The following is a 27698-nucleotide window of genomic DNA, read 5'->3' as shown; positions in this document are numbered from 1 at the left end:
GTACAACACAGAACGTGAACCCTATTTTAAACTCTGGATGCTGTTGAAAATAATGTGTCAATATTTTGCTTATCAGTTGTAACAAATGTACCACACCAGTGCAAGAGGTTAATAATAGAGAAAACTATGAAAAGAGAGAGGAAGGATAAGGAAAGGCTCTGGATTTTCCATTCAATTTTTCTGTAAACCTAACACAGCTCTTAAAACATAAAGTCTTTTAATTAAATGTAAAAAAGGAATATAGAACTGGTACATGCTACAACACGAATGAACTTTGAAAACATTATGCTGAGTAAAAGAAGCCGAACACAAAAAATTCATGTATTTCATGATTCGATTTATTTGAAATATCCAGAATAGGCAAATTCACAGAAAGTAGATTAGTGTTAGCCAGGGTTGGAGAGAGGGAAAAATGGATAGTGACTGCCTAACGGCTATGGAATTTCCTTTTGGAACAATGACAATACCCTAGAATTGGATAAGGATGACGGTTGTGCAATATTGTGAAGATATAAATACCACTAAATCATACACTTTAAAATGACTGAAGTGATGAATTTTGTTATGTGTATTTTACCACAATTGAAAAAAATTAAAGCCTAAATAAAATAAATGTGTAAATACTTGTGGAAGAATAATATATATTTTCAAACACAAATTTATGACTTTAAAAATGGAGAAAACATATTATGACCCAAAAGAGAAACTCCAGAACACCATAGATGAATGGTTTTCAAAGGACAGCAATAACTCTGTGGGGTCTGCCATCCTAGAGCACAGCAGAGCGTCATATCCAGGTGTTCCTCATTCTCACTACAGAAGATTTTAAGACTTTTTCCACAACTTTATTTTTTCATATTCTTTATTCCACATGTAGCTTATCTTTAATTAATTATCACTTTAAAATATTTTTACTGTGTTGCATTTATTGCTTATGTTTATTCATTTTATAATTACTAATTTTAAATTGTATGCTTTATTTTGTAAAAATAAAATTGAAATTTTCATATCCATGATACATAATTAATTTTTCTCTTGAACTAGAATTTCTAAAAATTTCCCCCACCCCATGTCCTCTACTAACTTTCTGAAAAAGTCTGGAGCAGAGGTTCCACAACATCGCATATGAATTTCAAGATTATATCTTAGTGATCATATTTTTCTTCTTATATTAAGACGCATTCTCTCTTACTCATTTTTAACTATAATTTTCATTTTCTCAGCCCCACTTGGATAACTAATGGTCATCTTCTTAAAGAAACTGATCAAATACTTGATCATTCCTTGCATTTCCTCTTCTAGGCTAAACTACATTTCCCATTGGATTTTCCAGAGGTCTTTGGCCATCAGATATCATACTGTGATCAGCAGGATATCAGAGAGCTTGGGATAGGATAGGTCTCTGAAGGAATCAGTCTCCATGTCATATTTGAAGCCAGAGTGAGGTTAAAGCACTCTTGACTTGGTACCTGGATGAGTGCATGAGTTCCCTTCAAGTAGTTGGTGAAAGGAAAAAAGATCTGGGACTTGGAATATAATCCTGGTTTCCAGAATCCAAGGTTTATGTTTTCCTTGGAGGTATTGCAGAGGCCTGCCTGGGTGCAGGAAAGATGTCAGGAGAGTCTACACTAGGAAACCAAAGAATGAAGAAGGAATGTCCAGTTTCAGGAAAATTTGAGGGAAAATTTTGGTAGGGCACCTGTTAGTCATGTTATAAAAGAAGAGGTATCCAGAGGCATAGTCAAGGGAGATTCTGACCTGACCTAGGGCCATCTTCAGAGAGAGAAGGTAATGGCCTAGGACTCATTTCCATAGCAACCAATTTCCTGAACCCGTTCTCAGGTGACACAGAGATGACTCCCTCACAATATTGTCTTTGGCAACACCTGGGACCCATCCCGTCCTGTCCCCAACCTCCACCTCTCAGTACCACCTCCCTGACATGAGCCTTTCCTGGCCCGGGATGTTGAGGAAGCCATCAAATCTCTGTGGGACGTCTGGCTGCGTGAATGTCCATGGGTCACATGTTTGTTTCCCTCAGAAAGGATCAGTTCTGGGTGACCTATATTTGGATCCAGTGTCACATTAACTGTAGAGAAAAAAATCCATTCTGATAACAATCAATATGAGGGGTATTAAAAATATTAATTTCATACTATTAACATCCAAACAGGCAAGTTACAGTGACATAAGAAACTTAAAGTGGAAGAACTTTCTAGCACACACAAAACAGCATCTCTATCAATATGTGAAAAGTCCTTCATTGGCAGAGCAGGAAAAGCCAATAAGCAAGTTACCATATTTTCAAAGATCTTAGTGAAATGTTCATGCCAGTAGAATTGCAGTTAAGTTTCAGCTCTCAATCTTCAAAGCAAGCATGGCTATGCCGCTAACTTTTTTCTTCCCCTCCTCTAACTAGATAACTTGAGAATGTGCACTAGGGGATCAAATTACTGTCTTTTAATCCTTTTGTTTCTATTATCACTGCAAACTCTGTCTCATTCAGCATTGACCTCAATTACATGAATGTAAGTCGTGGGTGGTTGTGTTTCATTAATTATTGAACATTCACTGAATGCCTCCCGTATGAGATTGCTGAAAAGAGAGGCTAAGGAACATGCACAGTCAGCTTCCCACTGCAAAGTGTGCTCCACACTGTTCCTGGTTACCTGACTTACCTTTTTTACAGCTCTTCCTCCTGATCAGGCCTGCAGCTCCAGCAAGAAGCAGTCCCAAAAGAAGCAGCATCTTCCATGAGAACGTCATCTTGAACTCTAAAATGGAAACCCCAGAATCTCATTAAATCATGAAACTGGAAAAATTTCAAGATTGTCCATTTCATCTGAGCGGCTCCTGCACTGGAGATGACGGTTAGAACTGGGCCTCCTGGGGAGGAAGTTGGTTTTCTCCTCCCTGTTCTGCAGAAGCTGAGGAGAGACTAGAAGTTTATGCTCCCTTTACTGTTTGCCCGTCTCAGAAATACTCACACGCATACATGCACACGCACATTTCTTCCCCTCTCTTTTCCAATTATATCACCACAATCACTGGGATAACAAGGGTGGCAAAAGGATAAAATTACCCAGTCCACAGCTATGAAGATGGTGTTAATGAAAATTAGTTTCTAATTCAGAAGAAAATCCATCATGAGGGAAAAAAACCAAAGTGAAAGAGTTTGTAGACAGAGTGACAACAGAGTCAATTCTTAGAGTTTAGTATATAAATATGTAACAATGTAACCTTAGGGCTTTAGTTGGAGATGTCGAGGAGAAACTCAGAGCAGTTGGATCCCTAGATATCTCTGAAGACCAGTTTTACCAGAGGTAGCAGAAGCCTTCATTGGAAAGAAAAAATAAAAAATAGAAGAGCAGTAAAATGAGTAAATCTAGGTTGGTCTTCATATTTATTTCCCAAAGCTGAGAGGAATACATGGAATCACCAACCTGAGACAGAAAAAGTTGCTATTTTCTCCTCGCCGAGAAGGGGGTTGCTGATGGAGCAGGTCACATTCACAAGAGAACTGTTTGTGACCAACAGAAATGTTTCCACACGGAACAGCCCATGGCTGCCTTGAGTCAGGACCTCTGAAAATGATGGTATTGTCTTTCCTTCCATGTCCCTCCACCGCACGTGGGGCTGTGGGAACCACCCTTCTGAAGTGCACATCAGCTGTGTTTCCCCGTCCTTCAGTCCCTCCATGGTGATCAGTGGGGAAGAACCCAGACCTGGGGGATAGCAATCAAGGAATGAAACTGAGAGTCTCTGCAGGTGGTTATATGGTGAGTGACTTCACTGAGGGGAAGAACAGGATTCAGAGGCTTGGGGAAGAGAGCAAAGCTGATGGGGGAATCACACTCCACTGAGGGATGAAACTAGCCGGAGCAGTTTCTTGGGGGTTTTTGTTTGTTTGTTTTTCTTTTCTTCTTATTTTTCATTGAGATACAATTAACATATCACATTACATTAGTTTCAGGTATACAACATAATGATTTGACATATGTGTGTGTATATATATATATACTGCAAAATGATGACCACAATAAGTCTAATCAACATCCATCACCACACAGTTAAAAAGTTTTTTTCTTGTGATGAAACCTTTTAAGATCTATTCTCTTAGCAACTTTCAAATATGCAATACGGTATTATTAACTATAGTTATCAAGCTGTACATTACACCCCCAGGACTATTTATTTTATAACTGGAAGTTTGTTTGGTTTACTTATTTTTATTATTTTTTTTTGTATTCCTAAAATCATCCTGGGACAGACTAAGGAATACAGTAAATTTCAAATCCAATCTTTTTCCTCCTACGTCTTATTTTGACCAGGACATGGATCACATGGCCAGGATAAAAGAAAATAAGTAAGAGAATATTTTTAAAGATCAAAATTTATAAATATATATGTCCAATGGCAGACAATGATGCAGTCCATTTAACTTCTCAAAATGTGTTTCTGTGGATATTTCCTAAATATGCTTATTGATTTAGACACAAAATCAGTGAGAGAAACAAATATATTACCCAAGATTTGGGCCTCTGTCCTCAATGGCATTTTGCTAACCTGGAAAACTGAATTCAAATTCACAAATATTGACAGCGGGAAATTATGATGCAGTGGGCAATTTTGTCTTTCCTCCTCCATCCTGTTAATGTTGTCAATAGTTATGATTTTTGTTTATATGTTGGATTTAGTTTAGTCTTCAAGTCATTACACTTCCTAGTAACTATACATTTCCCAGAATTTTAATAACATAACGTGAAATAATGAGTCTTGTGTAAAGTTACGGAGTAAAATTCTCAGATTTCACTAAATGTATGGTCACTTTTGGAGATCCTGGAAAAGATACAAATTCTATACCCAAAGAATTAAATCTGGTCCACTTGAATCCTTCAAGATTCTACCACAGTTCCTTCACATTGGAGGAGTCAATGTAAATTTTATGAGTGAATGGGCATTAAGAAAATTACAGTTACCAGAGAAATTTTCCAGGAACTGGCATCTTAAAGCAGTAGGAACAGATGTTGAATACAAAACATCATCTAGAATCCATACCTACTATCTTCAGATCCAAACTGGCCTCCTGGTAGACACCATCTTTTTCAAAAAGGCACCGATACTGTCCATCGTCTGAAGTTCTGGCATTGTGTATCTGCAGGGTCAGCCTCCCCTCGTGGATGGCATCACTCACCAATGCTGTCCTCCCTCTGTATTCTGCCATCTGCTCTCCATCCACATAGTCCCCATCCATATACACATAGACAGCAGGATAACGGTGGGATCTGACCCACCTCACCTCCATGCTCTGTGCGTTAGCCTTGGGGGACAGGGAGCAGGTTAATTGGATGTCCTCTCCCACTCTGACAAGGATGGGCTGGAAAGGTCCAATCACTTTTAAGGAAGCTGTAAAATAGAATGGACAAAGCACAACAAAAGACTCACAATGGAGCAACTAGAGTCATCAACAAAAACATGTTAAGTGGAGTTTAGAACCCAGGGGCATCCCAGGAGAGCTGTGAGGTGCAAGATCATCCTTCAGAGAGGGAGAGGTTTAGTGTAATCAAGATAGAGGTTGTCCTGTTTCAATGCAGAACCATCCCATGCTGTGGGTCAGTCAGAAAAAAAATCGTTAATGTAACCCACATCTGCCCCCACCTATCATTTTATTCAGATTACAGCCCAATAAAACAATTTTACAATTAAAACTCCCAAAATAAAATTAGCACTTTATCACTTCAAATCTGCATGACCTTAAACTACTTCTTAATCTGTGTATGCCTCAGTTTCTTAAATTATAAAACAAGTATATCATTATCAAAATCATAAAGTTGTTCTCGACTTAAACAAAATAATCTATATAAAGCTCTCGGATGACCACGCAGTGTGAATGGAGGCATGTAATCTGAGACTTGAAGGCATTGGAGCAAACACCGCCCTCTGCATTGATAACGGGGAGGAGATGAAAAGGAGTCTCAGGTGAATTTTTAGTAATGAAATGTGAGGAAGCTTTCCCCTAGTTTGTCTTTATAGTACCTTATAAGTCAGGTCCAGCCACTATATTTCAGTTCCCCACACACTACCATATTCCATGTCCTTGGATGATTTTGAGAAACATTAAAAGATCAAGAATTGGGGAGGTTGGCAAAATACAAAACAGAAAACAATGATGAATCACATTAGGAGTTTAATCCTCCCACTGTCAAGAATGGCGCTTTTTCTGAGGGTTTTCCTGGATCCAAGCTGTTTTACAATTTCCACTCTGATCACACCCTGGCCATGTGCCAGCTTTGCTCTATTCTAAATTGAGAGTCATCCTTTTCTATCAAATGGTAGGAATGCTTTCACATACATGGTGATCATTTATAAAAGAAATCCAGGCATAAATTTGTATATTGTATGAATGGCAGTCAACTACCAAAGGCAAAATGCCCTCATTGCGTCTTTAGCCAGACCTGCCGGGTGCTTCTCTAGGGAGGAAACTCACTGTCAACACAACTGTAATTTTCAGATTATTCCCTTCCGTGCAGCTAAAATTTGACTCCCAGTTATTCCAGCATTGTTTTTGCTTTGTCCTTCAATTTTACCTAAAACAATATTATCTTCATTCCATATGTATCACTTAAAATCTGAAGACAAAAGTAGGAGTCAGAAAAAAAGAACGAGAGTTTAGTTTGCTGCTATTTCTCCATTCATGTGTCCTAAAGTAAATCACTTAATGAAACAGACTGTTTCCTCATCTCTATTACCCATTTGAAATTTTTTTCCCCTGTCCAGGACCTGTGGTCCTTATCAAATCTCAAACTGGATTACCCTGCCAGCCACAAGTTAATTAAGAGCCAAAACTGATTTTAATGGAGACTAAAGAAAGCAAAATTTAAGTATGGAGATTTAATTAATTAGGTGCATTATAATATATGAAACTCCTGTTTTTCTGGAATTCATGTAAAAATAAGGTTTAAAGTACTAGAAAAAATCATGCAGCCCTATTTGTTAATAATTAATGTTCTACTGATATATGAGCTCTTAGAGAGTAACTGCATTATCTCCTTTTACTATGCAGTTTTGTATACAACCTTTCACATAATTTGTGCTCACATTTACTGTTTTGTTTAACATTTGAGTTACTTAAACGCCTTCTGAATATCCACTGAAAAATTAAATTCTCTCTAGAGTGTGAAGGGCACTGAATTATACACTCATTCCTTAAAACCTACTCATTCCTTGAAAACGATAATCTCATCATCGTTCTGTATAATCCTCCCTCAATCAGCATATTCAATTAAGTGGGCTATCTCATTCCCCAAATACGCTATATCATATTGTATCATATCATATATCATATCTAGACTTCTAGAACCTGACACTACATTAAAAATTAAAGTCAACATGTTCATGTTAAACATGAGAAAGATGGAGACCAATGACTTACTAAAATCACAAGTGATTAGGAACTTGCATTCTTAAATCAGGTAGACATAGATTAGAAGGCAAACATCACAATTTCCCTAGTGGTTTTTGGCAAACCACATATGTCTCTAAGATTGTTTCCCAACTGTAAACTGAGGATAAATATGTTAGTTTTTGTAATTATCATAAGAAAAAGATGAAGTAATTCCTGTAAAGCACTTAGAATAGTGCCTGGAATATAATTAATATTTCAAAACAATTCATCATTATTTTTATAAACCAGTAACCTTATTTGCCAGAGTGGGAACCGGGATTTCCGTCTCAGGACTGCTATAGGGAGCTGATTTGCTGGCCGGCCCTTTGTGGTGGGTCCTTCCCTCTAAGCACCAATTCATGAGGCTAATACAGAGGCGGCTGTGAACGCCTTGGCCTCCTCAGTCAACTGTGCACCCTCAAAGCTCCTGAGTGCACAGCCCTCCTCCCCTCACCTGACAGGGAGTCAAGAGAAGCTCCTCTTTTTATGTTGTTTTCTAGTGGTTCCAGAAGGTCAGCACAACTAAGGAATAACACATCAGATTGCATTTTGTGTACTGGGTCTCCATTGTGTGTGTCATATTGGTTGAGACAACTCAGAGGAGTAACTGTTTACCTAAAATCTTCCTGAGGGACAGAGACATGTGTCAACCTGCCCCAACACTGGCTAGACTTTCTGATCTGTAACTAAAAAGCTCTGCTGGTTAAAGTTTCTGTACAATCATGAGTAGATGCCGCCCAGGCAGGAGGGGATCTGACTTGCAAGGCAAGGCTCACAGGTGTGCAGCTCTCCTCAGATTGTGGAGTTACCTTTGACCTTCCTGAGGACCTTCCGTTTATCTTTATGGCCCAACGGGGCCGAAAGTATCACACTAGACTCTGGCAGAGATTGGGGTGTGTTTGTCACCATGACTTTCCTTAAAAACTCCTATATGGGCTGAAAAGTGTGCTTAAACTCACCCACATGCACACACACACACACACCCAAACACATTCCTGTAACAGGCGACTTGAAGGAGAGCAGGGTATTGATGGAAGGAGGAAATGAGTGATACAAGTTCATATGTATGTGGGCAGGGAGCAGGCCAGTTGTCATGGGCTGGAAGAAGAGGTCACAGAGAGGAGGAAGATGGTAAAGGAGAAACTGAAAGAGGATCAAACATCAGTTGGTTATTTTTTAAGCCACTTATCTTAGGTACAGTAAAATAATACCTGCACTCTAACTATTAAAAAAAAAAAAGAAAAGAAAATTATCCACCCAGACACAAGATCCCAGGCTGCATCTGGCAGAGTAAAGATTTGTCCCACCAGAGATGAGATTAGGGCCTACAGGGGTGAGAAGCAGGCACAGAAAGTGTAGCAGGGCCAGAGGGCGGAGGGGGTGGGTGGTGACCTCCAGTTACGATGACACTGCCCTCATTCACAATAGAAACTCACACTAGGGCTTCCAGAACCCAGTCAGCTGTCCTGTACCATCCCCTCCACTCCAAAGGCAGCTCCCTTTTCTCCTGCCCAATATGGTGGATTACATCTATGCCCCTTATAGGTGTCCATTTGAGACCCAGTGGAACACTGAGAGCGGCACGTTACGCAGTGCAAAAGTGCCAGAAGGAGGCTGTGGAGGCCTGCGCTTTGCTGGTCCCTCTGCTACTAACTGAACGTGAGACTTGGTAAACCCATACCTCAGTTTCTCATCTGGATCATGAGGTGTCTTGGTAGCTCCCACCCGCTTTGTTCATGGAGCACCGCCTCCCTCTGGGGAGGGCAGAGGCTCATCTACACTGGCGCATGTCGCCATATCCTACTTACCGAGCTCAGTCTGGAGTTTCTCTGGAAAAAGAACAAGAGTAACATAGTAAGGAATTTGGTTTAAGGGAAAGGAGAGAAAATATTTCAAAAGAATAAAAGCAAGTCCTGTATTTCATTGGAAAGCTTGATTCATAATAAAGAAATTAAATACAGAAAAACATTAAGTCTTTCCCATGCGTCACCTGGTGGTCCAGCTGCTTTTCCTTTTCTCTGCACAACAAAAACGCCCTTGGTTCTACCATCCCATCATTCTGTTTGTTTCTGCTGATATTTAACATATAGATATTTAACTACCTTATACAAATAATATATTTGTTATAAATGCATAGAAAGTATAAAAATATATGGACATAGATGATTATCACCTATAATTCCAAACTTAGAGACAAAATACATATATATATGTTTTGCTATTGTGATATACATATACATATACATAGTTTGACTCCTTTTAACATTAACATATAACATTTACTTTTAATTTTTTCCTATATCCATTTATATGAATAACTATATCCTTATCTCCTTATATCTAAATATAGAGAGTGTCTCAAAAGTCTTAGTGCAGTTATAAGGTATCCAAAGCCAATAATGTTTATATGACTGGAAATGTCTATTTGTAGATAGATAGATAGATAGATAGATAGATAGATAGACTCTTTACCATTGAATAGCGCATCATGAGGATTTTTTTAACCATTAAAATTATTTTAAAAAATCATTTTCATCCATGTTATAATTTATAGTAACATAAGACACAATACTCCACTGTTGTACTGTTTTATTGACCCTTGTTTTTGTTGCTATTTATAAAAGAGATTATAAGTAAGATGCTGTTATATAAATAGTTGTCTCCATCTCTGATTATCTTCATATGATAGGTTCCTAGAAGTAATTGGCACAATAGAGCATAGGAAAAAATTTCAGTGGAAAGAATCTGGTTTTATTTTCTTCACAACGTGATGCATACTTGTGAGTAAAGAAAATCAATGCAGAAAGAAGAAAAGGCAGAACTTGAAAATAACTGAAAAACCATTAACAGCTATTCAATCAAAATATAGTATATATATTTCCAGTCATAAATGTTTTATAGCTTTTAATACATATTACTAAACATTAGAGATTTTTCTCAGTAAAAAAATATTACGTGCTGTAGCACAGTCCCTGAAATCTTTCCTGTTAACCTGAGCATCTTGGTCCTAGAGGCAGAGCACTGACCTGGGATGGAGATGACTGACCCCTTCTCCTCATTGAGGATGTGGTTGTGGATGAAGCAGGATACGGTCTCTAGAGAGGCATTCCTAATGACAAGAGTGGCTTCCACATAGAACAGGCCATCTTCATCTTGGATGTGATGCTCGGAGACAGTCAGCAACTCCTCTCCCGTGATGTCTTTCCAATAAACCTGGGGCTCTGGGAACCAGCCTTTTGCAGTGCACACAAGCTGGACTTCAGTTCCCACAGGTCCCTCCATGTGGATGTTAGGGGCAGACCCCAGACCTGGGTTAGGGTTAGGGTTAGGAAGGAAGCCATAGCCCAGAGCCCTGGAGCCCTTGGAGGCACACATAATAGAGACTGAGACCCCATCGACATTGCTCATAGGGATAGGGCAAGACTTCAGGGGTCTGAGGAGCAGAGAGTGGTCTAAAGTCATCTTCCTATTCAAACTGTAGTTCACATACACTTTATTTGTTCCCCAGTCTAGATGTTTATATTTTAGCATCTTTAGCATTTTTCGTTAGATCCAGACAGAAGAATAAGAGAAGGGGGACAAAATGACAATTTGCTTATTTCTTTAGTACTGCAAACAAAGATGTGTTGTAGTTTATTCATGGACTCCCCCATGCTACAAACTCTGCCTTTTTCAAGTTAATATTATCTGTGTAAGGCTCTCTGTTTTATATTCTGACTCTAATTTAAACGGAATATTTAATATAAAGTCAGAAATCATCTCCATGGGGACTATTCCTCCCGTTCCTTTTGTTGGTAGTTGTGATCTTGGGATGCAAGTAGATAAAGTGGAGTGTGTGAAATAGGAAGGTCTGTGAAGAGTTCTTTTATCTAAATATTCCATTCAATGGGAAAATGTTTTTTGAGAAATCCTAGTTTTATATAATCATGAAATTATTTCTCCAGTCAACACAACTCTCAAACTCAATGGTGTCTATATTTCCATAGATGGGAATCTGTCTCTATCACTTCCTGGGGGAAAGGGACCCACTCCCTTCACCTAGAGCTTTAGAAAATGTGTGGCTTATCTTGAAATGTCCCTGACAGTGAAATGTCTTAGTATGTGCCCTCCCCACTCCACATCTCAGAAATACATGGGTTCTTTCATCCATCTTGAATCACCTTGAACATAATAATGATAATAAAATAATAATCATAGTCATGAACATTAAGAGAAAGGTGTTAGGAAACAGTAAAGAAGGAAGCAGCATCAGCCAGAGATATTAACACCTACAGAGAATTATTTCCCTGATAAGGTTAACAGATTTGCCTGATTTTCTCTTTAGGGGGCTGAAGAGTTATTCCTCCCAGGGAACCATATGATAGTTTACTTTTCAGATATTTGTTTTTTCTTAAGACAGACCCTTTCTTTAGTCATTCCCTTTTTCTCAACTCTTTCCTGCTTTGCTAATACAAAAGCGTCACGTAGAACCATGCCATTCTTAGCGGGCATGTCCAAATCATCTATGAGTCTCCAATTCATTGAACACTAGTATTTGATAATGTCCACAAGAGCACAATGTTCTTACCTCTTAAGACTGATCGCTAGCTTTCTAACTAGAGGCATTACAAAGAAACAGTTTTCACATCTCAGTTACTGCATGTTTGAGGTTGGGTAGAGAACAACCAATTCCATTGAAATACAGATGCTGGGCAGTCAGCTAGACTCACTCACTCAGCAATTGACTTGCGCCTGCATACCAGCTATGTGGCACAGATTTGTGCATCAGCAAAATTGCTAATGACCACATGTCATGGATTGCAAATAATTATCAAGAATAGTCAAAACTGTGTAAGTTAGATTTGGGAGAATTGTTTATAAGTGAGCTGCTTTGAAGACTTCAGAACTGCTTCTCTTCAAATGAATCAGGATAGAGGACTGGGCATTAGGAATTGCTTTGATGATTAGAAGGAAATTCTTCAACTGGCAAAAACTTACCACACAAATTTACATACTTCTCCCCCTAAGACCCTATGTCTTTTCCCAGATATTCACCTGCTACTTTGAGCAGCAAGCTTGTTTCTCCATAATAGTTCCCCTCGTGGAAACGGCACCAGTATTGCCCACTATCAGACGGCTGGATGTTGTACATCTTCAGAGCCACACTTCCCTCAGCAATGTTGTCCTCTATCCATTCTATCCGGCCTCTGTACTCCTCCATCTGCAACTCGGTCACCTCAGATCCATCCCGGTATGCAAACACAGGTGTGCCGGGCTCTGAGCGGTACCACCTCACCTCCATGTGCATCGCCGTCCTCTTGGGGAGGAGCTGACAGGTTAGTAGGGCATCTTCCCCAACCCTGGCCAAGATAGGATGGGCAGGACCACTCACTCTAAAGTCATCTACAAAACAGAGTGAAAAAGAGGAACGAGTAAATGTCAATCAGAAGATTAACACACTTGCTTGGGAGGTCCAATCTATCAAAATAGAGGCACCTGGAGGGAGGGCTTTATTTTCAATGTTTTAGAGAAATCCAGCAGGATTTGCACATTTGGCTGTTACAGTGACAATTCTGTGTACTAAAAATAACATGCAGTTCAAAAATTTGAGAGTCAGTGCTGAATCTGTCACCAGCTGCATAATTTGGGGGACAAAACCATTATTTTCAGTGAGACTTGAGATTTGTAACCTCAATTTCTTCGTCTTTAAGACACTAAAACCACCATCTCTGGGTTGTTTTTATTCTCAAACAAGTTAATGTGTAAATTCATTCTTTTTAATTGGGAACTTTATTAGTTAGTAATTTATTTTATAGTTAGTGATTTCACTTTATATTGTTAGTGACTGACATTGTAACCACTTTTCCTAAAATTTAGATAATATATTCACTCATTAGATCTTTTAGCTTTTCAGGATTACTCTCGTCCTAGGTAAGGAACTGTGCTTTTTTGTTTCGGGTCTGGAACAGGGAAGACTCCAGTTACTGGGGCTATATGTATGATGCAGGTTTTGCAAGGACATTTTGTGATAGATTAAGGACAATGGTTTGAGCCTTCCAATCAAATTTTGAGTCATGTTTGACCTCTTTTTTGTTACCTGCAAATTGAAGCAACGTTTAATAATTCTATCTGTTATTATGTTTAACAATTTCATTTGTCATGTATATTATGTTTCTTTTCATCGTAAAATGCGTCAGGGCCGTTTGCACTTCCTCTGTGCAGATTCAGTCCTCCTAAGAAGGAGCCTCATCTTGTTTATTTGCTGCTCAATGTCAAATAGATGCTGTTCAAAAGGTCACTATAAAACTTAAGTAGAGATCTGCTTGCATTCTTCATTGACGGAGTCTGATTGTGAAGCTAGAACTGAAGTCATACCATCTGGTTGACTTCTTTTACAGGTTGGGAAAGTGCAGCACAGAGAAGGGAGGGCAGCCTTGCCACATCACACAGCTTCTGGCAGCACTCACTCTGGAGCCTGTGCCTTTGGGTGCCCTGTCCAGTGTTTTTCCTACTTCACCACCCAGCATTTTCCTTGGGGCTCAGATATTTCCCTCTGACATTGAATTTTCATAATCCTTTATCAAGGTAGAATGCTTTGACTGACAACATTCAGCTATGAGATTTCCAAGTCCATTTCTAGTTTCTTGTTTCTAAGTATTTTTATGCTGTTCAATTTATGGTAAGAAGTAGTCACTTTTCTAGCCCCCAGTGTTCTGTCCTGCACAGAAGCAGGAGAGTGAATGAATAACTTAATGTCTTCCAGGTAGTGATTTAAGTGCAGCCTAGTCTAATCCTAAAGCCTGTGCTAGCCTGTGAGATGTAGGTATGTCATTATTCTTCTGATAAAGGTGAGGAAACTAAGGCGGAAGGTACTCAAATAACTTCCCAAAGGTAACACAGCTGGAAGTGGAGGAGCTCTTTTTGGAACACAAATGCTTTGTACCCTGGACTCTCACTCTTAATATTGAACTAGTCCTTTTGATTTAGAACTCTGCATCCAGACTGGATCTCTGGGACATTCGGGTATATAGTAAAGGGAAGAAGGCCATCCTACCTGACGGCTTCATGGTGAACAGTACAAAGATGAAGGAGGCAACAGCACCAGACAGACGGTATCCTGGAAGATCCACCATCTTCCCTGGAGCAATCACAAGAGAAACTATGACTTGTACCTAAATGAGGCTGCAATACAGCAAGCATACCCCATGGTTTCCAATGGTCATGTAATCATAACGAAGAATCAACATCAACCACTCCACAATCAAACAATGAAATGTACTTGGCTCCATTTCTCTGCAGTTATTGATTATTTCCAACCCCTTCCTAATGTGTTGTACTTTAAGCTATTTTTTAGGCCTGAAGGAAGATTTCTGATTAAAATGAAAAGCCTTCCTGGGGCTGGCCCCGTGGCCGAGTGGTTAAGTTCGCGCGCTCCGCTGCAGGCGGCCCAGTGTTTCGTTGGTTCGAATCCTGGACGCGGACATGGCACTGCTCATCAGACCACGCTGAGGCAGCGTCTCACATTCCACAACTAGAAGGACCCACAACGAAGAATATACAACTATGTACCGGGAGGCTTTGGGGAGAAAAAGGAAAAAATAAAATCTTAAAAAAAAAAAAAAAATGAAAAGCCTTCCTGGGCTAAAGGGACAATAGTACTTAGAATTTTAAAACACCTCCTTTGGTCCATCCATCTTGAACCTGCAGAAATTATAAAGCAGGCTTCTGATATTTTTCCTCATCCTCCTCCCAGTCCCTCCTGCAAAGTCCTTCATCACTACAGTTTCCCAGGTGTAGAGGAATGAGAGGAAAGGCTCTACATTCCCACACTGCAGCCAGGTGGCTATCATTAGTATCTCAGGAGAACCCAGCGGCAAGGAGATGCCTTGGAAAGTGAAGGAAAAAGTGGTGGAAATGGTACTACAGAAGGAGTTGGCCAAGGAAATGACTCTAAATGGCCTTTTAGAATCATCTTGAAGACACATAGGAATGAATAAAGGAAATAGCACGACTGTCAGAGATGGGCAAGCCCTACATGCCCATTTTACCTGCATTATAAAAATAGTTCCTCCCAGCTAAAAAGTTTTAAAACTACCAGGACAAAAATGGAATGCCAGCTTTAGTTTTGGAAAATGAAAAATTAAGAGTGAAAGCCCTCTAAGACTTATTCTATCTGATGTGACAAGTATCTTTATTGAAAGAACAACTTGCTTCATGACAAGTAGACTTACCAGCTCAGGAGCAATGGTAAGTTGGTTACTGCTTCTCTCTCCCCAGAAACTAATGCCAGTAAGATTCTATGAGGCAGGGGGAAAATCAAGTCATCTGAAATGGAAATCATGAGTCAAGTGGTTCAGGAGATTATTTTTACTCTATTACTATCCTATTTTCATTCTAAAATGACGCATACTTTCATTTAAAATAGCTCTCAGGAAGCTGATATAAGCCCAGTCACAATACCTAGATCTGAAAGGGTGCTAAAATACTTATTTGAAAATGGGGCTGAGCACTAGAGGACAGCACAGACCGTCAGTAGCTTGCCTCTTGAAACCTATCAGTCACTTCCCTCAGACTGAGGAAATGGCCGACGCCTCCTTGACTCTTCTTATGAAAAGCAGAAATATTTTGTTCCACCAGGGAAGAGCACAGAGAGCCCACAGAGCCCATGCCAAGTACCATCAGCCAAGCTCAGTCGTGTGGACCAAGAAGGACCACACTTCATACAAACCAGCTTATAGATTTGTGTTCCTTTAGGTTTTTTATTTTAAAGCAGAGAGGAAACCTACAAATGCACTCTAGTAAAAAAGTTGCCCAAATCAATGAAGCTTTGAAGGAAGTTGTGAGAACGCATCTTAGCCTTCATTGGTGCCCAGAGAGAGACTTGTGAGCCAGTATAAATGATGAGAATAACTGCCTTAGCCAAGGGTTCTGACGGGGGTAGGGGGCAGTTTCATACTTGGAGGACATCGGGCAGTGTCTGCAGATGTTTTTGGTTGTCACAACTGGAGGCAGGGGACATCTAATGGGTAGTAGCTAGGGGTGCTGCTAAGCATCCTACAATGCACAGGAGAGCCCCCTACAGCAAAGAATTATCCAGCCCAAAAGGTCAATAGTGCCGAGGAAAAACATCGCCACAGACCATCTGCTGTCAGCATGCTGAAAATCTTAGGCACATTTTTGTAAATAAATAACTGGACTTAAGTTGTAAACTTTAAATCAATTCATTTTATTTATGAGATTTTTTACATCTCTATTTTACCATTTAAATGTAGGACAGGAGTCTTCTGAAACTGCCATTGATATTAAATATGGTAAACTTTGATAGTGTCAAGAGATTTGATTTAATATGTATATGTATCACCAAATTCTCAAAAACTGGTGCTTCATTTAATTTTCTGGATAAAGTACAAGTGTTAAGATGTGATGATAAGTGGTGGTTTGTATTTAGGCATTAAATGAATAACAACTCTGAATTCCAAGGTCTACGCATGCACTGTTAAAATTCACACCAAAGAAAATTAGAAATTACTACATGTTGTGGGTCGTTAGAGGTTTTTCTTTTCAACAAAAAAAAAACTCAAATGTTAAATTCTCAAAATGCCAAGAGACCACAGTAACTAACTGATGAGAATAAATTTATCCATTTCATGAAGTTTGAAGCTTATATACCTATATAAATTTTAAAAATACATATAGTTTATCATATGTTAAAACAACACATTTTTTATAGAAAGAAAACAAAGTGGAATAAGATTTCTAGGAGACAGGTGACTTTGTGTTTATTTCAGTGACCTTGAGAATCTCACTTTACTTTTTGAATCTTTCCTTTCTCTCCTCCCTGATGGAGACAATCATTCCTAACATTTTTCCAGCTGTATTATCACCATGTGACAGACAAGGAAACCGAGACTGAGACACAAGCACAACATCATGTGTGACAAATGGATAATGTGATCCTGGTCTTCTGAGTTTTAACCGAGTGCCCCTCCTCACCCAGCCTGCTTCACAGTAATATTGTGAGGATCTCGTGAGCTATGATATCAGATTGAAAAATATAAAGTAGGGTGTGAGTATAAATACAAAGGGAGGTATTACTACAAGTGGCAAGTTTCCCTGCAGGGCACTGACTGTCTATATGCCTGGCTTCCTCAGCTCGGTAGACTCCCCCAACTTCCCCTGGCCATCTTCCACCAAGGACTCTGAAAACCACTCACGTGAAACCAGGGCCTGCTGGGTCCTCTCCTCACTTGGCCTCAGGTGTATGCTTCATCCACGCAGCAGGTGTCCCAGGACAGATCAGAGCCCTGCAGTGCTGACTGGAGAGAGAACTGTGGGACAGCCAGACTGGGTAGAGGCAGCTCTTGGTGCCCCCAGGCTTTCGGTGAAGATCCCACTCAAGCTGAAGGGAGAGCCAAATCCCTGAGGCCCGCTCTGAAAGTGAGATTCCAATCAGAACAGCATGTTCACCTCTGAAAAGTGAAACTCAGACAACAAGTGGACTTTGACTGGGTTTAGTTATGAGTTCCTTAAACCTGCAGACAAAAGTGTGACATTAGCACTTCTCATCCTTCCCCAGAAAGTCAGGGCACTCATGCTGTCCCCAGGTGACACCCTATCTGCACCATCCACTTAGGTCCTCACACAGCGTCTAGTGCTGGCAGTCTGTCCTCATCCCTCTGCCTTGCCAGATGTCAAGGATTTCCCACCTAATGCCAAGTCTCTACCAAAATACAGTACTTACAGAGCTTAGAGCCAGAAGCAAGATTGAATATCAAATACTCTATCCCTCATCACTGATGAAGAAACAGAGGCCAGAGAAAAGAATTAACTTATCCAGCATCACAGCACCAGGCCAAGGTCCTTTGCATGCTAGTTTATTGCTTTTTACTTTGGTTTTTTATCTCCTTTGGCTGGGTAATAAAGAGCTGAATTACTCTCAGATGTTTAATACGAAATCTAATAAGCTTCTCAACACAATGTTTGGGCCCAAAAATTATGGTGACAGGAGTTATAGGCACATTTCGTGTGTGTTCTTTTGTTTAGGCTAGATTTTCCTTTAAATTCCCTTTAAGTCAGATTTTCTTGAATCAGAGTGAGTGCAAGTAACCCCGGGGTTCTGCAGATGTATTCTCAAGGATTGAAGAGTTCTCCAGAATAATTTTAAATTTAATTTTAGATGTTCATTTGAATGCAGTAATAGAAACATATGTGACATTATGATGTGATAAGATTTAAGCTGATTTTTTTCCGTGAAATTTCTCCCCTCCCCTGTTATGATCAGCCCATATTTGGGCCACCTAACTTGAGGCTGCTATTTTTTTTTTAAGATTGGCTCCTAAGCTAACATCTATGCCAATCTTCGTTTCTTCTTTTCTTCTTCCTTCTTCTCCTCCTCCTCCCCCTCCTTCTCCTCTCCTCCTCCTCCTTCTTCTCCTCAAAGCCCCCCAGTACACAGTGTATATTCTACTTGTAGGTCCCTCTGGCTGTGCTATGTGGGATGCCACCTCGACATGGCCTCATGAGTGGTGCCATGTCCGCGCCCAGGATCCAAACTGGTGAAATGCTGGGCCACCGAAGTGGAGTGTGTGAACCCAACCACTTGGCCACAGGGCCGGCCCCTGAGGTTGCTATTCTTAAAGTGAAGATTTTTGCTTCTAATCTTCAGTGTAGATAAAGACCCTTGCCACTGTGAAGGATGAGGAGTTTGAAAAGGAGAGGAATATAATGAAACATTGGTGAGAGTCTCTTTACTCTGTTTCTCTCTCTCAATTAGAGTAGAAGGGACAGTGCTTCCCTGTACCTCTTGTTCCTGGAATGACAGCAGTGCCTACAGACTTGCCTTTCTCATAATGCTGCTGAAAAGCAGCAACAAAGGGAAAATCACCCAAGGCGAGAAGAGGTAGGCATTGGAAGGCTCAAATATTGGAATGAAAGTTGCTGCCTAAAATTCTGGCACAGAATGATAGAGCAAAAGGATAGTGGTGTTATGGCCATAACGGTCATCATCACCTGTATGGGAAGAACAGTGACAACTGGAGGGCACGATGTGACCATGACATATAGTAAGAGTCAATGTTGAAAATATGAAGGAAACATTCCACACCAACCCTGAACCATCTCCTACCTTAGAGCTTACAAATAACCCTGGGCAGAGGGCAGTTTTTAAATTATTAATTGTTGTGAAAGCCACTGAGTTTATCTGGAAATTGCTAGATTAACTCGTTGCTGTAAAACAGTATAGTGCTTGACATAAAAATTAGGATCAGTAATAGGAAAATACAGAAATTTATATTTTCACACCCACATTTGTGGAATGAAAATATTCTACCTATTGTGCATATTCTGTATCATCTTGATGATATATGGTGTTGGAATTCTTTCAGGAGTCTTAGCATCCATGTTTGCATTTTGTTTATGGGCAGTCATTGGCCACTTAAGACATTCTGTTTAAATTTTTGTGCATCTCCAGAGAGTTTCAAATAAGATGAACCCAAAGAGACCTACACCAAGACACATGACAACTAAAATGTCAAAAGTCAAAGATAAAAAGAGAATCTGAAAAGCAGTAAGAGAAAAATAACTAGTTACACACAAGGGAACTCCATAAGAATATCAGCTTGTTTTTCAGCAAAAACTTTACAGGTCATAAGGGATGACATGATATATTCAAAGGGCTGAAAGGGAAAAAGAACTTACAACCAAGAATACTCTACCCAGCAAGGTTATCATTCAGAATTGAAGGAGAGATAAAGAGTTTCCCAGACAAGCAAAAGCTAAAGTTCATCACCACTAAACCAGCCTTACAAGAAATGTTAAAGGGTCTCCTTTAAATGGCAAAGAAAAGACTATAACTAGAAATAAGAAAATTATGAAAGAAAAAAATGCACTGGTAATGGCAAACACGTAGTAAAGGTAGTGGATTAACCATCTGTATAGCTAGTTTTTTGTTTTGCTTTTTTAAGGTATGCTTTTATTTTTTTTGGTGAGGAAGATTGGCCCTGAGCTAACATTTGTTGCCAATCACCCTCTTTTTTTTCTCTCCAAAGCCCCTGTACATAGTTGTATATCCTAGTTGTGGGTCCTTCTAGTTCATCTATATGGGACGCTCCCTCAGCATGGCTTGATGAGCGGTGTGTGGTTCCATGCCCAAGAGCTGAACCAGTGAACCCTAGGCCACTGAAGCAGAGTGGGCAAACTTAATCACTACACCACTGGGCTGGCCCCTATATAGCTAGTTTTAAGGCTAGAAGACAAAAGTAGTAAAATCATCTATATCTACAATAATTACTTAAAGGATACATAAAATTAAAAAATATGAAATATGACATCAAAAACATAAACTGTGGGGTGGGGAATAAAAATGGAGCGTTTTTCGAATGCACTTGAATTTTAGTGACCAGCAACTTAAGATGGACTGCTTTATACCAAGGTTGTTACATATGAACCTCATGGTAACCACAAACCAAAAATCTATAATAGGTACCAAAAAAATAATGAAAAAGGAATACAAGCATAACACTAAAGAAAGTCAACAAATCACAGAGGAAGAGAGCAAGAGAAGAAGAAACAGAGAACTACAAAAACAGCCAGAAAACAATTAACAAAATAGCAATAAGTACACACCTATCAATAATTACCTTAAATGTAAATGGACTAAATGTTCCAATCAAAAGACGCATATACATACTGCCTAAAAGAGACTCACTTCAGATCTAAAAACACACACAGACTGAGAGTAAAGGGATGGAAAAGATCTTACATGCAAATGGAAATGAAAAGAATTCTGGGGTAAGAATACTTATACCAAACAAAATAGACTTTAAAATAAAGACTATAACAAGAGATAAATAGCGTGACATAATGATAAAGGGATCAATCCAACAAAATGATATATAACACTTGTACATATCTATGCACCCAACATAGGAGCCCCTAAACACAAGAAGCAAATGTTAACAGACGTAAAGGGAGAAATTGACACTAACACAAATAATAGTAGAGGGCTTCAACACCCCCACTTACATCAGTGCATAGATCATCCAGACAGAAAATCAACAAGGAAATACTGATTTAAATGACCCATTAGACCAGATGGACTTAATAGGTATATATAGAACACTCCATCCCAAAACAGCAGAATACACATTCTTTTCAAGTGCACCTGGAACATTCTCCAGGATAGGTCACAGGTTAGGCCACAAAACAAGTCTCAGTAAATTTAAGAAGACTGAAATCATATCAAGTATCTTTTCCAACCACAACAGTATGAAACTAGCAATTGATTACAAGAAGAAAACTAGAAAAAACACAAACATATGGAGGCTAAACAGCATGCTACTAAACAACCAATGAGCCCTCAAAGAAATCAAAGAGAAAATCAAAACATACCCTGAGACAATGAAAATCACAACACAATGTTCCATAATCTATGGAATGCAGCAAAAGCAGTTCTATGAGGGAAGTTCATAGTGCTGTAGGTCTATCTCGGAGAAAAATAAAAATATCAGTTAAACAATCTAACCTTACACCTAAAGTCACTAGAAAAAGAACAAACAGAGCCCAAAGATAGTAGAAGGAAGGAAATAATAAAGATCAGAGTGGAAATAAAAGAAATAGAGACTGAAAAAAAAGCAATAGAAAAGATCAATTAAACTAAGAGCTGGTTCTTTGAAAAGATAAAAAAAAAAATTGATAAAACTTTAGCCATATTCATGAAGTAAAAAGATAGAGGGCCCAAATAAATAAAATCAGAAATGAAAGCAGGGATATTACAACCAAGACCACCAAACTACAAAGGATCTTAAGAAATTACTATGAACAATTATATGCCAACAAATTAGACAACTTAGAAGAAATGAATAAATTCCTGGAAATATGCAATCTTCCTAGCCTGAATCAGGAAGAAATAAAAAATCTGAACAGATCAATTACTAGTAATGAAATTGAATCAGTAATCAACAAACTCCCAACAAGCAAAAGTCCAGGACCAGACAGCTTCACAGACGAATTCTACCAAATACTTACAGAGAGTTAATACCTATTCTTCTCAAATTATTCCAAAAAATTGAAAAGGAAGGAATGCTTCCAAGCTCATTCTAGTTAGTCAGCATTACTGTGATACCAAAAGCAGACAAAGACACCACAAAAAAGAAAATTACGGGCCAATATCCCTGATGAATATAGATGCAAAAGCCCTCAAAAAAATGCTAGCAAGCCAAATTCAACAATAAATTAAGAGGATCATACACCATGATCAAGTAAGATTTATTCCAGGGATGCAAGGATGGCTCAATATCTGCAAATCAATCAACAAGATACACCATGTTAAATAAATGAAGGATAAAAATCATATGATTATCTCAATAGATGCGGAAAAGTATTTGAAAAAAATTCAATATCCATTTATGATAAAAACTCTCAACAAACTAGGTATAGAGGGAACTTACCTCAAAATAATAAAAGCCAAATATGACAAATCCACAGCCAACATCATACTCAATGGTAAAAAGCTGAAAGCATTTTCTCTAGGATCACAAACAAGACAAGGATGCCCACTCTCACTTTTATTCAACATAGTATTGGAAGTTCTAACCACAACAATCATACAGGAAAAATAAATAAAAGGCATTCAAATTGGAAAGGAAGAAGTAAAACTGTCAGTATTTGCAGATGACAGGATACTATATACAGAAAAGCCTAAAGATTCCACCAAAAAGTATTAGAACTAATAAATGAATTCAGTATAGTTGCAGGATACAAAATCAATATAAAGAAATCTGTTGTGTTTCTATACACTAATAATGAACAATCAGAAAGAGAAATTAAGAAAATAATCCCACTTACAATTGCATCAAAAAGAATAAAATACCTGGGAATAAATTTAACCAAGGAAATGAAAGATCTGTACTCTGAAAACTATAGGACATTGATGAAAGAAATTGAAGATAACACAAATAAATGGAAAGATATACCGTGCTCATGGATTGGAAGAATTAATATTGTTAAAATGTCCACGCTACCCAAAGCAATCTAGAGATTCAGTGCAATACCAAGCAAAATACCAATGATATTTTTCACAGAACTAAAACAAATAATCCTAAAATTTGCATGATACCACAAAAGACCCTGAATAGCAAAAGCAATCTTGAGAAAGAAGAAACTGGAGGTACATGCTCCCTGATTTCAAACTATACTACAAAGCTATAGTCATCAAAACTGTATGAGATTGGCACAAAACAGACACATAGTTGAGTGGAATAGAGATCCCATAAATAAACCCATGCTCATATGGTGAGTTAATCCATGACAAAAGAGGCAAGAATGTACAATGGGAGAAAAACAGGCTCTTCAGTAAATGGTATTGAGAAAACTGGACAGCTACATGCAAAAGAATGAAACTGGACCCCTATCCTACACCATACATAAAAATCAACTCAAAATGGATTAAAGAATTAAATGAAAGGCCCGAGAGTACAAAACTCCTAGAGGAAAACATAGGCAGTAAGCTCTTTGACCTCAGTCTTAGCAATATTTTTTTTGGATCTGTCTCCTCAGGTAAAGGTAACAAAAGCAAAGATAAACAAATGGAACTACATCAAACTAAAAAGCTTTTGCATCAACAAAATGCAAAGACAGCCTGCTGAATGGGAGAATATATTTGCAAATGATATGTCCGATAAGGGGTTAATATCCAAAATATATGAAGAACTCACACAACTCAATATCAGAAAAACAAACAATTCAATTAAAAAAAGGGCAGAGGACCTGAATAGACGTTTTTTCAAAGAAGACATACAGATGGCCAACAGACATATGAAGAGGTTGAATGTCACTAACCATCAGGAAAATGCATATCAAAACCAAAATGAGATATCACCTCTCACATGTCAGAATGGGTATTGTCAAAAAGACAACAAATAACAAATATTGGGGAGGATGTGGAGAAAAGGGAACCCTCGTACACTGTCAGTGGGAATGTAAATTGGTGCACCTACTATGGAAAACAGTATGGAGGTTCCTTAAAGAATTAAAAGTAGAACTACCACATGACCCAGCAATTCCACTTCTGGATATTTATTCAAAGAAAACAAAAACACTAATTGGAAAAGATAAATGTACTCCTATGTTCTTTGTAGCATTATTCACAGTAGCCAAGATATGGAAGCAACCTAAGTGTCCATTGATAGATGAATGGATAAAGAAGGTGTGGTATACACACACACATGCACACACACACACATAATGGAATATTACTCAGCCATAAAAAGAATAAAATCTTGTCATCTGTGGCAAAATGAATGGACCTAGAGGATATTATGCTAAGTAAAATGTCAGAGAAAGAAAACAATATGATCTCACTTACATGTGGAGTCTAAAAGACAAAAGAGAAACAAACTCATGGATACAAAGAATAAACTGGTGGTCACCAGAGGGGCAGGGAGTGAGGAGATGGGCAAGTAAGTGAAGGAAACTAAGAGGTACAAACTTCCAGTTATAAAATAAATAAGTCACAAGGATGTAATGTACAGCATAGGGAATATAGTCAACAATATTGTAATAACTTTGTATGATGACTACACTTGTCCTAGCGATCATTTTGTAATGTATATAAAAGTAGAACCTCTATGTTGTACACCTGAAACTAATATTATATTGTATGTCTAGTATGCTTCAATAAAATAATAAATAAATGAGAAACATCTGATTAAAAAATAAATAAATAAATAGTAAATTTTTGTGCCTCTCAAAAAGCCCTTACATACATGTTCTCAAGAGTCTACCAGTTTTGAAATAAGAACTGTGTCCTGAGTTATGCTATGAATTATGAATGTCCATTTTCTGTAGAGACATGTTAGTGTAAGAGAGATGGAGGCGGGCAAACAAGACAAATGCTGTAGCACTGAGGAGACGGGAAGAACAAGGATCCCAGAGAAGGCACAAGGGAGACACAAAGGCAGGGAGAGTCATGCACATACACGGCACCAGAGGGCAGCAGAGACAGGCTCACCCTCCGGCCTTCCAGGCCTTTTCAAGACCTGATTCACTCAGTTTCTTCCTCCAAATGCTGCAGTCGTGCGATCCACATTCGTGACTCCCACAGCCAGTAGATGACAAAAGCCAATGGACATGAAGTTGGGCTTCCCCTCCTGAGATTTCCAGGGCTTAGGACAATGACGATATTTCTTCAAATCAAAGGGAAGTACAGTATTGCCATCTGGCCAAGGAAGATAAAGAATCAGCGACAAAGTGAGATCCTATGGACTGAGAAGACGTTGAGAAGAGAATGAAGAAGACCATGATTTCTCAAGTACATGCCACAAGAATAGGGTAACTGTTATTGCCCCGGACCCTCATCCAGACCAGCTTTCTTAGCAAAATCGCCTCATATTATAGATTTTCCACCAGAAATCAGTCCAAAGGAAAAAGGCAGTAGAATTTCTGAATAGCAGTACTTGCAATACCCAAACATTCGGATGGGGGACTGGTGTGATCCTGGTTCTGACAGCCTACAGTCTAAGCTGAAGAGCTCTTTGTGCTGTCAGATCCAAAACGTGTCTGACAAACCAATTCCTCTCAAATTTTTAAATTTTCTAAAATGTACTTTTAAATTTACTTTTATGCAAAAGTTACAAAAATGTAAAAACAATTACTAATTATCATCCACGATTTTTTGAAAATAAAATTATATATACTTTTTTATATATTTTGAAAATAAAATTATATATTCCGCTACAGGTTTCAGCCTGTAGGAGTGAAGTTCCTGGGAAGAGATTTAAACATTGGTAAAATTCACACGAACACAGATGCCTCACCTGGGAATTAGGAGGACCACAGAATGTGTGTTAAAACCTTCACAGCCCTCTCAGGATCCCAGAGAACGCACTCACAGAGATAGCCATGCATGTCTCACACTGGAAATAGGAGAACCTTCCGAATGTTGAGAGAAAATGTTAAAGAAAAGCACACCACCTATCAAGCCTCCTGCATTCGCACCAAAATATTCTGCTATACTTGGTTCATATACTCGGTCCTCTTGACGCCGTTCCCAAGAGGGCTATTGCAGTTCCTCGAGTGACCAGTAGATGGCAGGTTTGTCCAAGAACGTGCACGGGAGTTTCCCGGAGGCACCAGTGACTTCAGTGTGATGAGAAAAGACTGAGAGTCGTGTCCTAAAACGTGCCAGATCTTAACTTCCAATCTCTTCTTTTCTTAAATTGTGCTTTTAGTTTTTGTGGTAAACTCAGTTTAAAGCCCGCGGAATTGGGGCAGCGAGAAGAAAATTGCCGCTGCTGAATATGCTTCAATCTCATGGGGGGCCCTAGAAGTCCATGACTGAACCTCTCTGGAGATGGGGACGAGGGTGGGAGAGAGAGACATAGACATAAAGACTGAGGAGCGGGTGAAAGGAAAAAGGAAATTTTATTGAGAGAGAGGTTGCATCATTACCTTAATTCATTGTTATCCTGTTTTGTTACCAGGAACTCTTAAGGAAGCAACGACAAAAAAATTAGAAATCCAGATCTCAAGGGCATTTACAGTTTTAAGAGGCGAGAATAGAGGCACTAAAATTATAATAATTCATTGACTAATGAGGGAGTCAAGAAAATCTTCAAGGAGGGGGAGGTGCATGGGGTGGAACGAAAGGGATAGCTCATCCTTCACTGAGTGTCCTGAGGCATGGGGGCTCGAGCCAGCAGGAGGTGGAGCGCTTTCTATTAGGGGCAAGGCTTTTCCAATATCAGAGAAATATGTACTTGTGGACACGTATGAGAACAAAGAGTATTTCAGATGCTGGCAGAGAGAAAGGAAACCCACACCCTAAAGGATATCCTGGCCACTGATAATGATTTAAACTGGAATATGGAAACAATTGTTGATGTGTAGTTCCATGATCACGTATAAGACATTTAACTAACTGTCTGGTTGTAATTTAACAGAAAATTAGATATGAAAGGCAGTTTTTAAAAATAGTCATTAAATAGTTTAATTAAGCAGACCTTATATCTCAAAATAATATTATTTAAAAAATTAATATGAGCCAAGCAGATTTCACACAATTTCAGACTTCTTTTGTCAAAAAGTGAACATTGTAGCCTGGAAAGCATTTTATATGCTTACATAGAAAACCTTAAGAAAGCTATTAAAACGTCTAGAATGTGTGAATTTAATGATGGCAATATGCAATAAAACAGTTGTACTTCTATATACTAGCAGCAGAATAGTATATATAAAAGTAAAAAGTAATTCCATTACAATTGCAATAAAAACATTAAAT

General features: G+C 38.8%; 1 protein-coding gene across 7 annotated transcripts; it reads right to left on the bottom strand.

Moving 5' to 3' along the window:
* Positions 1-320: 320 nt before the first annotated feature.
* BTNL2 (butyrophilin like 2) lies at positions 321-26701 on the bottom strand. 7 transcript variants are annotated; one of them, XM_070515152.1, is made up of 11 exons: positions 26236-26700; positions 17638-17854; positions 15655-15748; positions 14478-14561; positions 12479-12826; positions 10471-10752; positions 9253-9273; positions 5059-5406; positions 3444-3725; positions 2679-2774; positions 321-2089 (listed from the first exon to the last, which is right to left on the bottom strand). In XM_070515152.1, exons 4-11 carry the CDS (start codon positions 14554-14556, stop codon positions 1863-1865), a joined length of 1683 nt encoding a protein of 560 aa, XP_070371253.1. In that variant the 5' UTR covers positions 14557-14561; positions 15655-15748; positions 17638-17854; positions 26236-26700; the 3' UTR covers positions 321-1862. The 7 variants fall into 7 exon arrangements, with proteins under 7 accessions (XP_070371253.1, XP_070371252.1, XP_070371251.1 ...); XM_070515151.1 differs by lacking the exon at positions 26236-26700 and adding an exon at positions 18165-18254; XM_070515150.1 differs by lacking the exon at positions 26236-26700 and having other exon boundaries at positions 17638-17919.
* Positions 26702-27698: the final 997 nt, after the last annotated feature.

The sequence above is a fragment of the Equus asinus genome, chromosome 8 (assembly GCF_041296235.1).
Source record: "Equus asinus isolate D_3611 breed Donkey chromosome 8, EquAss-T2T_v2, whole genome shotgun sequence".
Lineage (NCBI taxonomy): Eukaryota > Metazoa > Chordata > Mammalia > Perissodactyla > Equidae > Equus > Equus asinus.
The sequence above is the reverse complement of the archived record's forward strand: the minus strand, read 5'-3'. Positions and strand labels throughout refer to the sequence as shown.

Bases quoted from the DNA above. Each gene is read 5' to 3' on its own strand.
- BTNL2 (XM_070515154.1), bottom strand. From the start codon at position 14,556: ATGGTGGATCTTCCAGGATACCGTCTGTCTGGTGCTGTTGCCTCCTTC. The intron at 10,753-12,478 runs GTGAATATCTGG...ACCCTAACCCAG, and splicing joins CTTGCTGCTCAAAGTAGCAG to GTCTGGGGTCTGCCCCTAAC. The intron at 9,274-10,470 runs GTCAGTGCTCTG...TTCTTTTTCCAG, and splicing joins GTCAGTCATCTCCATCCCAG to AGAAACTCCAGACTGAGCTC.